The sequence below is a fragment of the Schistocerca cancellata genome, chromosome 2 (assembly GCF_023864275.1).
Source record: "Schistocerca cancellata isolate TAMUIC-IGC-003103 chromosome 2, iqSchCanc2.1, whole genome shotgun sequence".
Lineage (NCBI taxonomy): Eukaryota > Metazoa > Arthropoda > Insecta > Orthoptera > Acrididae > Schistocerca > Schistocerca cancellata.
This window is the reverse complement of record NC_064627.1, coordinates 690,963,391-690,976,530: the sequence shown is the minus strand read 5'-3', so window position 1 is coordinate 690,976,530 and position 13,140 is coordinate 690,963,391. Positions and strand designations below refer to the sequence as shown.

The window sequence follows — 13,140 nt, the reverse complement described above, 5'->3', positions numbered from 1 at the left end:
CTTGTCGAGAGCCCTTACTAGCACAAAGTAACAATTCGGATCTGATCGAACCGCAGTACTGACCATCTAGGCATGGTTGAACTACAGACTGCACGAGCCGTGTACCTCCTTTCTGGTGGAATGACTGGAACTGATCCAACGCACTCCGTCTAATAGGCAATACTCGTGCATGGTTGTTTACATCTTTGGGCAGGTTTAGTGACTTCTCTGAATAGTCAAAGGGACTGTGTCTGTGATACTATATCCACAGTCAACATCTTCAGGAGTTCTGGGAACCAGGGTGATGCAAAACTTTTGATGTGTGTGTATATGTAACATTTATGGCATTTCATAATTCAGCTTCCCATCTACTTTAGAATATAACAGCTCTCACTTTTCTTCCAGGGCACAAACTAATTCCTTTCACTGTCTCTGCTCATAATAAAAATCTTATTTTCTTACTACGCATAATACTACATAACATTTATATTTGGGCTGTGAGCATTATTTCACACACTATTCTTCAATATAAGGAAGAAAACTGCATGAATTACTGAGAAGTTAGAGGGAAAGAAAACAAAAAGGAAATGACAGACATAGGCTGTTGTTTTTCAGTTATGTTTATTAATAAATTTCGGTTTCCAATTATTATGAATAAACATTCTTTGTTACGTATGTACATTCATTCACAAACATTCATTCCTGCGTTTAAAAATACAAGAACTTAAAAAGAATTTAAATACAGGTTTAGAACTAAGTACGTAATAGTGTTTTACTGTCACATAAATTATTTGAAGTATTTCACCCTTCTCTGAATGTTTTATTTCAACATTTGAAAATTATACCTGTCACCATTTTTCTCAATGTTTATGCAGAAACTGAATATGAATTTCTCTGCAAGACTGTACAAAAACATTTTGCTGTTTTCCAGTAACACTAAGCAGAATCTCTATTTCTGCGTTCTCTCTCGCCTCCAGCATATTGAACTTCTCCACTTTAAACTTTTGCACCTTCTCAGACGCAACATACAGTGACTCATCACTATTTCCACAACATCATGCTTACAATGATTAATTAATTCACACTTCTGAAGGAAATCTTTTTGTACCAATAGTCCAGTGTTAGTGGTAGATTATAAAAAATACCAACTGTATTCAATACTGCTAGACTTACTTAAGCAAAAAAACAGTGGAATGACAGAAGTCCCTCAGAATGCTGAGAGTAACACTTTTACAAAAGTAGCTTTAAAAAATAACAAATGGCAGTCTATTGACGTCATCAGGGTAGGCTTACTACAGAAAGCTGCTTCCCATTTAGACTATTAGGCACGTGAAGATGAGACCGAGGCCACAGTATTGGGAGTCATGTTTTTGTTTGTTTAGTTGGGGGCGTCTTCCCCATCAACGGTGTCATCCTGTGCAGAACTGTCATCACCAGTACCTGTCTGGATGGATCCTCGCTTAGTTCCACCAGCTAATCTTGAGCTGCTTAGTGCCAGTCCACCACCACCACGTCTGTAAAGACGAAATAACATGAAAACTTAATTGTAGCTTAGAATAAAGTATTTTTCACATTGCAGTTCTCCTCCTTTATGACTTCTTTCAGTTTGTAGTGTGTGCATGTGCACACATGAGCAAGCATTTTAATAACTTTTGCACTATCCCATTGTACTGCATTTTTAAAAGAAACTGTAATGCAGAATAACTTAGACCATGTCTCAAGGCAACTTTAGTAACGTACATACAACTGTGTGCATCATTCACAAACCTGGATCGCTTATACCAAGCAGTAACAGGAGATTCTATTGAGTTGTGTTAGTTGTAAGGTACTTCTGATATTAGTGCAGTCAGTCTGCAGCAATTTTGCAGATGTACTATCGGTAAAAGTGCATACACATGCAATCTCCCCCCCCCCCCCCCCCCCCCCCCACACACACACACACACACACACACACACACACGCGTATGTAATTTCAGTTAAAGTGCTCACTCAAACATGTACACACCTCCCTCCCTCTCCCCCCCTCCAAAAACACACACACACACACACACACACACACACACACACACACACACACACACACACACACACATTTTGAAGTAGCTGTTTTTATCTAGACAAACCACCTTCCATCTCCTCCAGCCATTTTTTAACTACTTTGCACATTAGTCCTGCATTCTGTATACAAACACATGTTAGTACGAAACACTGCCACAATATTACCAGACACACATTTTAACTCTGTGCACTACTGGCCTGAACTTCTTTGATGGCGGTCTATTGGTTTCAAAGTCAGGATTTCACTGCTGATTCCTGGCAAGCAAAATGCATAACAAGAAGATATTTACTTTGCTATGAACATTAAAAGTGAAGCTACAGAATTTATTCTCATGTATTAATATGCACAATATCATTTAGCTTGATTTTTATATTGTCATCCAGTACAACTGCCTTCTAAAACTAGTCACTAAGTCACTAATTTCTTCTTACCTAAGCTTGTTCTTGAGGTTGTTAATCTCCCTTGTCATTGTCTCCTGGCTTTCCATCATATCTTCCATTTCTCGTTGAGCTTTACGTTTCTGAGCCTTTTCCCGGCTTATTTCCTCTTCAGCTTCATCAAGTTGTCGTTTAAGAGCCTTTACCCTTACATTGCTCTGTAGTGATGTGAAAGCAATGAACAGTATTAAAATTAAACAATCAGAAACATATCTTTCAAAGTTAGGTACTACACATTATTCAACCACTCATCAAATACATGTTTCATGAGATGTAGTTTAAATGTTCAATTAATATGAGAATGGAGACTCAAGAACACACGAATTCATTTATGTATTCTGATAATGATGATGATAAATATCCAATTGTATTTATAACCCAGCTTTTAAACAAATAACAGAAAAAAATATAGAATTTCCCTCATTACAGTTTTGCATACCAAATGAAATACTTACTGTCAAGCTCTCAGAAGTGGTGAATCATTATTGTACAGTACAAAGGAAAAAGCAATAAGTGGAAGATGAATATACTCCTTTAAATCTGTAGTAGTTGCAAATTAAGGGGGGCAGGACACCAAATGGGCCGAATTGGAGCACGAGAGGCACCAAAAGACATTTTAATTTCCACTGTCTATACTTTTACAAATAAATTCACAAAACATTGTCAGTATGACCAGGAAGGATTCAGGATTCACACTCATAGCGGTGGAAGAACAAAAACATAGCAAAATAATTTTTTTACATGTGAAATTTCATCATTTTTTCACTTGCTATTGGCTGCATTTGTTGCTATAGGTACACTTTCTCTTCACAAGTAAGAGAGATTCTTTGATGAATTTTGCACAGCATACAAACAATACTTACAGGTGTGTCAAAATCTACAATTTATTTAGTTTATGAAAAAAGAATGCTGCATTATAAACTTCATGCTTAGAAAAAACTCAAATTTTATCATTAATTATCTAAATTTTTACCAAAGTTTTTAATAGATTTGGAAAATTCTGGAGTTTCATAGATCTGCAAGTATGGTTTGTATGCTGCGCAAAATTCATCGAAGAATCTCTCTTACTTATGAAGAGAAAGTGTACCTATAGCAGCAAATGCAGCCAACAGTAAGTGAAAAAAGTGATGAAATTTCATATGTAAAAAAAAATTATATTGTTATGTTTCTGAACTTCCACTGCTATGAGTGTGAATCCCGAATCCTTCCTGGTCATGCTGACGAAGTCTTATGAATTTATTTGTAAAAGTACAGACATGAAAATTAAAATTTCCTGTGTTGTCTCTCCTGCTCCTAGTTGACCTGTCTGATGTTCTACCACCCTTAAGTGCAAGACAGATGGTGTCCTACGTACTGACCTTATCCAGTTGTTCTTTGTACTGGTCAGTCTGGCGACGCTCATCTTCCAGCTGCAGAGTAAGCTCCTTTATCTTCTTGTCTTGCTTACGGTTCAGCTTCTGCTGGGCTAGTCTTTCCTTTACCTCGGTGTCCATCTGCTCTTCCAAATTTGCTATCTTCGCTTCCAATGAGGCAATTGTAGCTTTCGTCTTAGTGCGCTGTGCTGTTTCAAGTTCTACAAGTTTTGCCTTCAGCTCCTTGTTCTGCCGTTCCAGCAACATGCGCTGAGTTTCCAGTTTCTGCGTTGTTGAGCGTTCGGCAGCTAAGTCTGAAAAATCAAACAGAGTGTAACATGCTTTAGTGTAATACATACTAATTTCCAATGGACTACAGACTGGGTGAAGTTAAATTACCTTAGTATTTGTAACCTCTGACACAAGTGAAATGACCAAGAACACTTCAGGGTGACAATTACTGCGGATTTCTTCTTCTTCTCTTCATTCATGCAAAGACTTTAAACACTGCCTGCCAAGTAGTAGTTAGAATCATGGCCGATGGAAATTGGGCCAAGAATGTATGATGAAAAGACTGAGAATATGTGCACAGCTTTACAATTAGAAACAAATATATGCAGAATGAATAGTGCAGAACTGTAATATGGACTGACTGGATAAGACATATGATAGATGCCTAACAAACCTATTATAATAGCACCAACAACAGTGCAGATGCAATATCAAATATGTATCAATTAACTACATCACATTTTTTGCCAATTTGCTCTCTAATTTGCTGTCTTCAACTAAACAGAGCAAACTTTACTGGCAATGCATCTTCTGTACTTGATAAAGCAGTAGCATTCCATAACTTGAGGGGAGTTACAACAGGAAAAAAATGTTTTCGGATTATCTCATAATAAAATTCGCAAATTTCCGAATAAAATGATATATATCACTTATAATCTCACATGGGAAATATTTTATTTTATTTTTTTTTAAATATAATCTACACCAACTGAAAATGTTAAAATTTTTGTGGGCATTACTTCAAGATCTAATAAAACGTAATTTTTAATACAGGATGCTGTGAATTGCTGTGTTATAAAGGTCATGTCCAGAAGAGGATGGGCACCAGGTTGAGGAAGTTGAAACAAAGTTTGAGAGACAAGAAACTTTCTGATGGTAAAACTACAGTATTATTATGGCATGACCATTAGAAATCATACTGAGGATTTGTTGAAAATGAAGCAGGCAGTATGGGCTACCTTCTTCCACAGACTGTCAACTGATGAAAAACCAGTACACCACCTTTGCCCTCCTGGACCCAATTAAAGGTGCACTTACCGCAATGCCCAGTACTCAAACAGTTCATACAGCCATAAACATTCCATCCCAGTAGCAGTCATGGATATCATAAAACCTATTTACAGAGACCTGGGAAATTCTGAGTTACTGAAGAAGTGTCTGCATGGTCAGGCTCAAAATCCCAATAAGTCGTTCAATAATCTTATATGGATTCCATTATCAAAAAATGTTTTTGTTGGAAGGGGGGGGGGGGGGGGGTCAGTGATGCTGTTATTGATGGCAACATTGGTAGGGTGAAAGTGTTGCAGCATATGTGAATTAATCTGGAGCAAACTGCATCAGATAACTGGAACGAATGGACAAGGTTCCCATTGATAAAGCAGAGTATGCAGCACAGTTGGTCACTAACAAGTCCAGAAAGAAGAAAAACCTTGGAACAAGACCAAGAGGATGATATACAGTATGGTGCAGGGTGCTTCTGAGTGACTAAAAATAAAAAATTAAGCATATATTGAGTTACAGTCTACTGAAACTTTAGAAGCCATTCCCAAAAAATTTACATTTTCTGTTTCATTTTTTCCTAAATCTCAGAAACCACTTCGAGTAGAGTATTCAATTTTTCAGGGAGTAATAACGTTCATGTCCTGAGTCTGCTGAACTAAAAGAAGAACATAATGTTATGTATAATTGACTTTATTTAGGATAACGTACAAAAAAAGTACACAAAATTTTAACCGTGTGATTAAAAAATTGTATTTCCGAAAGCAGTGGCTGAAATGTAATTATTGTAGTTCAGTAGACTCTGAACACACAGTTTAATGTCTTGAGTAATTTTCATGTCAATGGCTACAGTAGTTCCTGAAATATACGGAAGCCAAGTCATTAAATTTGACACTGTCGGGATACGGTGTTCCATCTCCCCTTAAAGCTGGTTTTGTGTTCCTGTGAGCATGATGGAACAGAGCACTATTTGTAATTTAATTTATATCCATGTTACTACTTTTCATAAGTTATTCATTGTTTACGACTTCCTCCGAATTCTCTCAAGATTCACCACACATTTACAACCTGGCTCTTTGCTTGCCACTGTGGATCTAATCCCTCAATACGAGGAAATTCTCTTTATGAATTGTTTGCCACAGTCCCACATCACATCTAGCAGTATCTTTTGGAATCCAAATGCATTACTTTCCTTGTATGAATGATCCACCACACTGTTACTTGACTTACTTCTCCTTTGACACATTTGGTGAGGGAAACTACTCATACGACACCCTCCCAGCTACTCACCTAAACATGGTTCAACAAATGCTTTGTTACCAGGACTGGTGGTAATTGTCCAATTTCATTAGTCCTCCAGAAATCTTAACATGATATCTAGTGCACAGTACAAGGGTCATTCAATAATTAAACAGATAAACATACATAGTGCAGGCAGTGACTAACGCAATGAACTGAAATTTTTGTGAGATTTAGATGGCAATCTCGTTAAGAGTGTCACGTCATTTTCTTGATTACCATTTACATAAACATAACATCTAAGTTCTCAGTTACGATGGCGTGCCCCATGAAGATAGTACTCTTGAAGAAGAGTGTTCTGTGATCACATTTTGAAATGAAAGTGTACAACCATCAGAAAAACCGCAGTAGTTGTGTGAACTGTGCAAGTTTATACATGTGGATAGCAAAATTTAAAGGTAGACACACAAGCACAACTGTTTAGCACTTTTCCAACAGCATTCACTAGCAGTATCAATCTTTGTGTTTCAAGCTCATATTGATTCTCTTGTCCAGGAAGACTGATTATGTACAACTGAATGAATTGCAGAAAAATTTAGAGTATGTGTTGGCACAACTCATTTAATCTCTCAAAACAAACTGATATCATAACGCTTGTGCAAGGCGGGTTCCCAAAGTGCTTACTGTTCATCATAAAGAACATTTTGATTTGTATCAATTCAAAAATCATATCAATAGTTAATTTGATGTGCTTTTGAACAGGATTTTAACCCATGATAAAATCTGAATACATCATTTTGAGCCAGAGTCCAAGTATCAAAGCACGCAGTGGAAACATCTTGAAACTCGTGTCCGTAAGAAATTCCAAATGCAAGCCCTGGCTGTTGAGATCATGTTAGCCATTTTTTTTGGAGTACCTATGGTCCAGTTTTCCAGGACTTTTTTTCTTTTTGAGAAGCAGCACACTATCAACATCCCATACTACCTAGGTGCAACTGAGAACAAAGTTAAGCAGCCACTGAGGAGAAAATGTCTATGATGTCAGGGGAAAGATGTGCTACTTCGGTGTAAAGGGGCACCACTAATGCTGAAAAACAGTGGTAAAGTGAGTTGGGAGTCCCTAACTCCCTACTGCTCTGTCATTGCCCTCTTCAGATATCTATCTGCTTGGTCTGATGAACAAAGCTTTGCACGGCACAAGTTCACTGGCAACCAAGAGGTAAAAAACTACAAAACTGTCTTTGAGATCAAGGTAACGAACTCTTCACTTAACAATATGTGGGAAAATAAATTTTATTGATTTAATTAACCATTATTACTGTACAGCTACCTGTTTGGTTAATGAATGATTTTCAGAAATGGTTCTTACCTGGCCACCAACAATATAATAGCCCAGAATTTTGTAGTGCAACAGATTGGGCACAATCCACAAGCTTTTATCACCAGAGCACTTGAAGAGTGAATAAAGTTGATAAGATCCAAACTTTTGTTACTGATATTTGCAGTATATGATAGTTATGAAGAGTATTAATACGAATTGTGAAAAGAGTAAAAGTAATCACCAAACAAATACTTGAGGCCCTGAGCAGTTCACAAGAATATTAAGAAGACAAACTGTTGCTAAGCTTTTAGACAATGTACTTTCTAGGAGCTGACTAACTAACAAAACAAATGAACACTCAATGCATCAACTAAGGTTTAGTCATTACTTTTACTTCCTCAGAGATTTTCTAGTATTGTATTAAGGAGGGTTAATGTTTTCTATTTCATGTACTCAGTAAACTTTCAAAGAGATGTGGTAACCACCACCATCATGACAAGTAAATACACCAGGGCCTGTTTGCTGGTAACAGGTGGCTACTGGTGAATGGCTGAAATAAAGGGGAACTACAGCTGGTATTTTTTCACTTAGGCAAGCAGCTGTGTGGATGGCATCCTCTTAGGTAAAATATACTGTAGGTAAAATAGTCCCCCATCTCAACGTAGGAATTACTCGGGAGGTTGACTCATCAGGAAAAACAGAACTGGCATTCGAAGAGTCAGATGTACGACTGTTAGATCCCTTAATTGGGAAGATAGGTTACATAATTTAAAAAAAGAAATTGGTATGCTGAAGTTAGATATAGTGGGAATTACAAAAGCGTGGTAGTAAGAAGAATGTGACTTCTGGTCAGGTAAGGGTTGTCAACATAAATCAAACAGGGGCAATAATTTACCAAACAAATTCAACATTTTTGCACTTCTAAATATGGAATTCACTTGTATTTGTAAGACCTACCTGTTGTTAGTTGTTCAATACTGAGCTGAGCCTTGCGTGCACGATCCATTAGTATTTCAGAGTTTCCTTGCTCCTCCTCCAGTTCTTCTTCTAAAGTGGCAATACGAGCCTCGAGACGTCGCTTATCATCCAGCAGAAGTGATCCCTTGCTGGCTGAACTACCCATTTCTTCTTGCAGCTCATCTCTCTCTGCTTCTGCAGCTCTTCTTGCTCGTTCTGCTGCTGAGAGTTCTTCACTCACCTGTATCAATTTACTGAAATGTTACTAACAGTTCCACAAATGAAATTCTGTAGAGTAAGAAACTGTTAAGACTACAAATTACTATCCACTTCTTAACTGTTTGCATTTCATTACCACAAAAAATTTGGTTGGGACTACTATAATGTTCCGACAAATCTAACCAACTTTGTCAAGCAGATTAGAGCAATAATCTATAAAAATAATTTGTAGTTATGACATTTAAAGGTATCCTTCATCCATTTTAAAAAATACTGCACCAAGGGTCTTCAAACCACAATGACACTTGAGTGTACTGGTCCACTTTTAAATAACTAAAGCTTTCTTCATAAAAACGCTCAATTTCCTTGTGTCAATGACAAATACATCTGTGCTGGGGCGTGCTCTCCTTTCTGCAAAAGGATCTGTTGCCTCATCAAAGTTCGTCAAACGTTTTGCTACATGAAAAATCGAAATGTCGCTGTCTAATGCTGAAAAAGCTGTAATTACAAATAGGCCCGTGACTGGTGTGGTTTCTCGACCTGATTACCTATATTTTGTCACTGTCTGCGAGATAAAACAAAATAGGCCTTTATAACACTGCAGCAATTGTAACACACGCCAAATAAGTGAGACTGTTTTGGCATAAATGGTCATTTTTATAACACGACAGAATATAATTCATGAAGTACCAATATCAAATGCCTATTAGGCCTTCTACAAGCAAAAAGCTTTACATTAGGAAATAGTTTTACACTTCATTCATATGCTCCAGTTTCTCAAGTATGAGATCGAAAAGAAGTAGTGCGAAATTTTTATATAAATTTGGAATCGTCATATTCTTCCGTAATTTAAGTGATGTCACCGTTTCTTCTCCTTCCTCGTTCTAACAAACAATGTTGTCATCACTAGTTCTGTATCTATTCCTGCCAGTGTCAAAGCTTATTCGCCGGTTAACTTGACTAACTCTGCCAGAATCACCAGTTTAGTTATCCCACGATTATTCTCGGGTTAGGCGTTATTACGTGTTCGTACAATGCGTTTTCCGCACTACTTCCACACTAGACCTTAAAGCGTCTGCTAGCCGGAGACTACAACTGGCCCTTGCTAGTATAGCGATCTGTCCAAAAATTCTGTCAAAATTTCATTTTCTTGGACACACTGAGAAGATAATACGTAATCTTTCTTACCTGTATTCCTGTCAGTTGTTTATTTGTACTCTGGTAGTCTGACTGTATGGCTTTCGCTTGTAATCATAACAACGCTCATCATTTGCAAACCCTATCAACCACATAAGACAGTGATTGGCTTTCTTTCGTTCGGCTATACTCTGCTCAGCTCGTATAGCCCCTTTTGTCTGCAGGCAAGTTTATTTCTAGATGTGACGAGTATTCCACTGACAGAGACATCACGTACACTATGCATGCATTCACAAATCAACTTATGATTCATTCAGAAATCAACTTAGAATGTTTTCAACAATGCTCAAAAACCAACAGGGACACGTTTCAAAGTCATACGAATAAAATCTATAGACCACTGGATGCTAGGCGCTTTGTGAAACAAGGTTTTTTTCCTCAAGAATATGCATTGCCCCTCCCCCCCCCCTTCCCAACACACACACACACACACACACACACACACACACACACACACCCTCTCCTATTGGACTTTTTTTTTGCTGCGACTGCTTTTTTACCCTCTTTCATGTTTTATTGCTGCAGTATTGTTCTGCAGTAGCAGGATACAGTAATATCCTTTGTTAGAGTATTGGTTGTTACCAGTCAAAATTACAAAAATTTAACTGAGAACGAAAACAATAAAAATTTCCCGGAATTTAAAAAAAATGCCCGGGTTTTTTCCAGATCTCCTGGCTGTCCCAGGTCGTAGACACCCTGTTAGTGAACTACTATTTTTTTTGTAACATTTGAGTTTCTTTGGCCGTGTTCCATTCAGTCTGAGAATACTAGAAATCCATCTTGCTGATCACTGACTCTTACATGTTGTTCCATTCCTTTCCTAGATGCATTAATTATGTTTGCAACCTTAAACATACACAATATTGTTTAGATTTGTCTTTTAACTACTTAACATCCCCCCTTCTCTTTTGCCCACCCAAGAAATGGTCTCTTTCATATGCTGATGTGATCTAACCTGCACATGTTTAGTAGTTACACAATTTTTGTTTTCTTTACAATCTAACTATTACAGGAACTACTGATATTCTACACAGCAATGAACTTGTTGCAGACTTATTTTTTATCTTTCTTAAAATTCTGACTGTTTCAATATGTGCTTTTAACAACTGCTGTCTACTGAGGGATCCAGAAAGAGAGAGTAGTGTTCCACTCCCTGATAACTAGCTATTACATAAATTGCTGCGGCTGTTCTTGGTGAACTTCATGATGGAATCAGAATTCTCAGCTGAGTGGCAGCGTCAACATTTCAGTGAGTTCTCTACTTACTATCTTTTGCCTGAAGACGATTTGTAGGAAACTCATGGAAAAACTGCTTTAAGCTGGGAACATTTCACCAGGGCAATAACTGTTACCTCAGAATACAAAACTGTTAAGTTTTAAATAACATTAATTTATCATCACCGTCAAACTCTGAATATTATAGGAAGTACTCATAATTATAGTATTTCAGGTTTGTGAATCCTGTCCTAATTCACTAAAAGCATATAAAGTGAAAATTATTAAATAGTCTAAAAAGAAACTGTTACAAATAGCTCATCAGAAATCTTAAAAAATGGCCTTCTCTTTTCTTATACCTGTTGTTGCAATAGATAGCTGGTGAATATTTTTACTCAAGTAAAAGCAAAACTGACCTGTGCAAGTTCTGCTTCCAGGCTCTTCAGCCGCCGTTCCGCCTCTTTGGCTGCAGCTGCCAGCTCGTCACGGGCAGCTCTCGCCTCTTCTGCATCACGTGCAGAGTCCTTAGCTTGTGCCTGGAATTTATGTAACACTTGTGAAGCATAAAAGATGATGAAGGACGAGTTTATAATAATAAGATGGACATCCGGCAAATGACTCTTTTCTTTTTATCAAATTTAAATACACACAAAACTAACCTGCAACTTCCTTAGTTGTTTCAGAGCATCTTCTTTTACTTTGTCATGCATTTCCAACTGTTGCTCTAGGTCTTTCATGTCTGCCTCCAGCTTCTTGCGCTGCTGGGTGGTGGCAGCACGTTGCTTACGCTCATCTTCCAGTTCCGCTTCCAGGTCACGTAACTGTTTCACTAGCGCACGACGTTTCTCTTCCGCCTGTTCCTCCCGTGCCTGCAGATCCCGCTCGAACTGTGCTCGCAGAGCCTGCATATTTACTTCCAGTCGCAACTTAGCATCCTCAGTCAATTGTAATTCGTCTTCCAGTTCTTCATATTGTGCCTTGTGCTCTGCAAGCTGACTCTCCAATGCTCTTTTCGCTTTCTCAAGCTCATGTACCTGTGTAAAAATAAATAGTTACTAATTGTTTATAAAGAGCTAAACTGCAAAGGCAACTGTAAAGTTAGACATAATATATATTAATACCTTACACCTCATCAGTATTAAAAATATTTCTGTGCCTGTATATATACAGAAGAGAGGGGGGAGAGGGGGACAGGGAGAGCAGGAGGGGGGGGGGAGAGAGAGAGAGAGAGAGAGAGAGAGAGAGAGAGAGGGGGGGGGGGAGGGGGGGAGAGAGAGAGGGGGGGGGGAGAGAGAGAGAGAGAGAGAGAGAGAGAGAGAGAGAGAGAGAGAGAGAGAAGGAATTACATGGACATTCTGAAATGTAAAGCTCTCACTGACAGCAGTACAGAGCTCTATAATACTAATGCAATCCTGATTCATAACCAATGAAACAAAAAGCTGGAATGACTATAAGAAAGTTATGGCACATTTAAGTTTTTATAATCTTACTACTGTTCTATAAGTTTAAATACAATTTTCATTACAAGTTTTTAAAAATTATGAAAAAGTTTGCTATGATTGTGACCTCTTTTCCATTATCAACTGTGACTTATTGTTCCTTTTCTTCCACTTCCTTTCTTTCATATCTTTCACAATCACGCAAATGCAAAGTGATTCTCTCTTTGTAATGTCACCTTGGCTGAAAATAGTTGTTAGTGTCTTTTCACCAATTGCGTTTTTGGGGGCAGGAGGGGTCTTCCTTACTACTTTCTTTCCTAAATCAAGATTCACTATTTTTGAACAAATTTCCCAATGCATATAAAAATACACATACTAAAAATATTCAGCCTAGTTTTCATAAATTCTGTTATATAGTCCCTCTTTTAGAGCCAGT

At 37.7% G+C, this 13,140-nt stretch overlaps 1 protein-coding gene across 2 annotated transcripts in view; it reads right to left on the bottom strand.

Moving 5' to 3' along the window:
- Positions 1-581: 581 nt before the first annotated feature.
- The window catches only part of LOC126162447 (myosin heavy chain, non-muscle), a 266,507-nt gene continuing 253,948 nt past the window's right edge, over positions 582-13,140 (bottom strand). The window contains exons 26-32 of one of the 2 annotated variants that reach the window (XM_049918962.1): positions 11,925-12,299; positions 11,682-11,801; positions 8,635-8,875; positions 3,834-4,141; positions 2,470-2,633; positions 2,236-2,292; positions 1,404-1,493 (exon numbers count right to left, since the gene is read on the bottom strand). In XM_049918962.1, coding sequence (XP_049774919.1) covers positions 2,280-2,292; positions 2,470-2,633; positions 3,834-4,141; positions 8,635-8,875; positions 11,682-11,801; positions 11,925-12,299 — 1,221 coding nt within the window. In that variant the 3' untranslated portion in view covers positions 1,404-1,493; positions 2,236-2,279. Of the gene's footprint in view, positions 1,494-2,235; positions 2,293-2,469; positions 2,634-3,833; positions 4,142-8,634; positions 8,876-11,681; positions 11,802-11,924; positions 12,300-13,140 lie in introns of both variants that reach the window. The other variant, XM_049918961.1, reaches the window with a different exon arrangement.